General features: G+C 44.4%; 1 protein-coding gene across 1 annotated transcript; it reads right to left on the reverse strand.

The window, feature by feature from the left end:
- Positions 1–575: 575 nt before the first annotated feature.
- LOC121017095 (C-C motif chemokine 4) lies at positions 576–2,455 on the reverse strand. Its single transcript, XM_040455175.1, has 3 exons — positions 2,127–2,455; positions 1,502–1,616; positions 576–954 (listed from the first exon to the last, which is right to left on the reverse strand). The coding sequence occupies exons 1-3, from the start codon at positions 2,200–2,202 to the stop codon at positions 867–869; spliced, it is 279 nt and encodes a 92-aa protein (XP_040311109.1). The 5' UTR covers positions 2,203–2,455; the 3' UTR covers positions 576–866.
- Between the last annotated feature and the right edge of the window lie 972 nt (positions 2,456–3,427).

Here is a 3,427-nt window from a genome sequence, read left to right on the forward strand (position 1 = left end):
GGGGTTGTGGGTGGGGGGATGGGCTAAATGGGTAAGGGGCACTAAAGAGGACACTTATTGGGATGAACACTGGGTGTTGTTATACATAGGGGATGAATTACTGGAATCATTATTGCACTGTATGCTAACTAACTTGGATGTAAATTAAAAAGTAAATAAGTAAATAAATAAATAGGGGCACCTGGGTGGCTCAGTCGGTTAAGCATATGACTTCAGCTCAGGCCATGATCTCACTGTTCATGAGTTTGAGTCCCCTGTCAGGCTCTGTGCTGACACCTCAGAGCCTGGAGCCTGCTTCAGATTCTTTGCTCCTTCTTTGTCTGCCCCTCCCCCACTTGCATGCGCTCTCTCTCTCTCTCTCTCTCAAAAATGAACATTTAAATAAATAAATAAATAAATAAATAAATAAATAAAAGAGAGTGTTGAATGAGGTCATGTCTTTAGACATTTTAGCCCAATTAAGCATTCAGTAATTGCTCATTCTTACTGTGTTTGGAAACTAGTTTGTCCCTATTCATAATACCAGGCAATATCCTTCACCCCAAATCAAAGTAAAATGCAAAGAAATTGTCTATATTTTTAAAGAAATTTTATTTTGAAAACACATGGAATCAGCTGCATTATCCATATGTCTACAATACCAGAGAAAGAGTGATGGTGGACCATCCCCATAGGGGACAAGATCCTTTGGCAAAACAAATAATAGAAACGACTCCAAATACAATAATACAGCACGTGATAAGATTAAATTAAGAGAAGGAACGGACTACTGAGAAGAGCATGAGCGTGGAGAAGATGTGTCTCACTGAGAAACGTCCGACTCAGGTGACCTTCCCTGGATACCTCTTGCACCCGGACTGGAGCGCTCAGTTCAGTTCCAGGTCATCCATGTATTCCTGGACCCAGGAGTCACTGGGGTTAGCACAGACTTGTCTGCCCCTTTTGGTTTGGAATCTATGGAACAAAGAATGGACAGATTAGAATCCCATGGGACATTGCCTGTAGTAGACAACTTCCTTTGCTTGACCATGGTTCATGTTGGACAGCTCTAATAGATGGGAAACCCTTCCTAGAGTGGTGCTAGAACTAGACTCCTTTTACTTCTACTCTGGATTTAGCTCCATTTTCTGGGTTGCCCAGATTAGGAACAAATGAGTTTTGCAATTAATATGGATACATCTCCCCATTCATTCTCTATTGCCCTTAATGGGACTTTTCCACATGTTTTTCTAAGCATGGTTTAAAAAATAAGCCCACATTTCCTGCCATCTTTTTTACTTTTCCTAGTTTCCTGGCCTTCCTCCTCCAGAAACTCCCTTCCTCTCCCTTGGCTCCCACCTAGCCCCCTCCACAACTCAACAGGTGACTTCATGACTTGATCCTCACTGACTTCTGGGAGAGCTTCATTCAGCCCTGAGAACACTCTCCTCCCCCAACAAGCTCCCTTTCTAATCCTGCCTTCACCCTTGCTTCCCAGAGCAGCCCCAGGGTTGATACTCACACCACAGCTGGCTGGGAGCAGAGGCTGCTGGTCTCAAAGTAATCCACTACAAAGTTTCGAGGGAGCTTCCGCAGGGCGTAAGAGAAGCAGCAGGCGGTGGGAGGGTCTGAGCCCACTGGAAAGAAAGGCAGGGGTAAGATAGAAGTTCTACAAGGACCTGTTAATTTGGGCTTCTAATCATAGATATTCGGTGGCCATCTCTGTAGAGCTACCAGATCCCAAAATATGGTACCTTGTATCCAATCCCACCCACCGTAAGTAGGAGTCTTATTCTAAATAGAAGATTGTAAGAGAATGTCATGAAAGAATTCTAGAAGATTGGAGCTGGATTGGGTCTTGGGGCATGTGTATAACTTCCTTCATTTTACAGATGGGGAAACCGAGGCACAGAAAGAGACAGGAACTTACTTAAATTAGTCTACTGGTTACTATTTCTTAAGAAAACAGGAAATTGACTATTACTGACTGTTTACTAGATTCTACATTTAATAGCAGGCTACTTGGAAAACTTCCCAGCTCCCTTTTGTCCAATCTCTAGATGCCACTGTTAGATCAGCCCTAACTAGAAAAGTCAGCACTACCTACATCATGACTCTAGAAGTAATGGCTGGAAGAGTAGACTTACTTGGTGCTGAGAGTGTCGGGGAGCAGAAGGCAGCCACTAGCACAAGGAGAGAAAGGACAGTCACACAGAGTTTCATGGTCTTGGCAGAGGAGAGGCTTTCCTGGAGCTGAGACTGCAGAGCCCAGAAGCTTCAGAACCCAACTGTGCTCTGTGCTGATACTGAGTTGGGAACCCCTCTTTATAGGAACTCTGAGGCCTGGGACAGAGTGGTAGGCACAGGCAGGCAATGGAATTTCCAGGGTAGAGATGATGTCATGGTGCCAATAAGGAAACTGAAGCTAGCTGAGAGTGAGGAGCTCTTCACAACTTCTCTTCCCCAGTGTTATGTTATCACTGAGGAGTGGGGGGAGGAAGGGAGAAGAAGTGGGCTGTACCATAGAGGGAAGTGGTACACCAAAGACAGCAATCAAGACTGTGGAGAGAATTGCAAACCCAAGAGGAAGGATGAAACATTCACACCTACCAGAAGAGGCTTGTAGGTGAGAACCATGCTGCTCTTGGTGGTTGGCACCTTCAGAAACTGGAGGCTTCATGGCAGTCTTTCCAGGGCTTCTGCAAGCCTGGCCTTAAGAACGAAAGGGCAGCCAGGACTCCATGTACTACTCCTGGGCCTCCTTCTGCTGAGCTGAGTGACTTTAGTGTCCTGTATGTTTCCCTGAGCATAAATAAAGAGTCCAGCATTGAGTGCGCAGAAGGACCCAGCAGGGCAACTCAGAAACATTTATAGGTTCTACTTTTTGGAGATTTACTATGGGCCAGGCACTGGCCAAGCTGTCACATACACATGACACTAACCCTACAATAACCCTGAGCAGGAATGTAATTATTCACCTGGGGCAATGAGGATCACAGAGCAGAATTCACTATCTCCAGGCTTCATGGCTGTTAAGTGGCAGTACCAAGATGTGAACTGTGATTCATCTGATTCTAAAATCCATTTTATTTCCACTGTTTTGCCTCCAGGACAAATATAAAATGTGACCACAATGAGAGAAAATGGTGACCACTAGGGGCCATGCCACACACAAAGACCCATCTTATTAGGCTGAAATCAGAAAAGGGGTTTGGGTCAGTCTGTCCTAGAACAAGAAGGAAACAGAAAAGAAATAAATATTTCGGTATGTTTGCTTGGAGTGACAATAGAAAAGGAAAAAAGTTCAGGAAGAATCAAGTTTGGAAGACCCAGATAAAGAATGTTCCTCTAGTGTAAAAATTAGATTGGATATACCTAGCAATGAGCTTATCCATGTTAAGGATAAGATGTGTAATGTAAGCACATGGGTGTTCCCCAAGCATCCATA

This window comes from Herpailurus yagouaroundi, unplaced genomic scaffold (assembly GCF_014898765.1).
Source record: "Herpailurus yagouaroundi ecotype Mexico unplaced genomic scaffold, PumYag 215, whole genome shotgun sequence".
NCBI classification, from domain to species: Eukaryota; Metazoa; Chordata; class Mammalia; order Carnivora; family Felidae; genus Herpailurus; species Herpailurus yagouaroundi.

What these genes read in the sequence shown, in the direction of transcription:
- LOC121017095 (XM_040455175.1), bottom strand. Translation starts at nt 2,202, where the DNA reads ATGAAACTCTGTGTGACTGTCCTTTCTCTCCTTGTGCTAGTGGCTGCC. An exon ending in CCCGACACTCTCAGCACCAA is followed by an intron (nt 1,617 to 2,126) that starts GTAAGTCTACTC and finishes CTTTCTTTCCAG; the next exon opens with TGGGCTCAGACCCTCCCACC. An exon ending in TGCTCCCAGCCAGCTGTGGT is followed by an intron (nt 955 to 1,501) that starts GTGAGTATCAAC and finishes TTTGTTCCATAG; the next exon opens with ATTCCAAACCAAAAGGGGCA.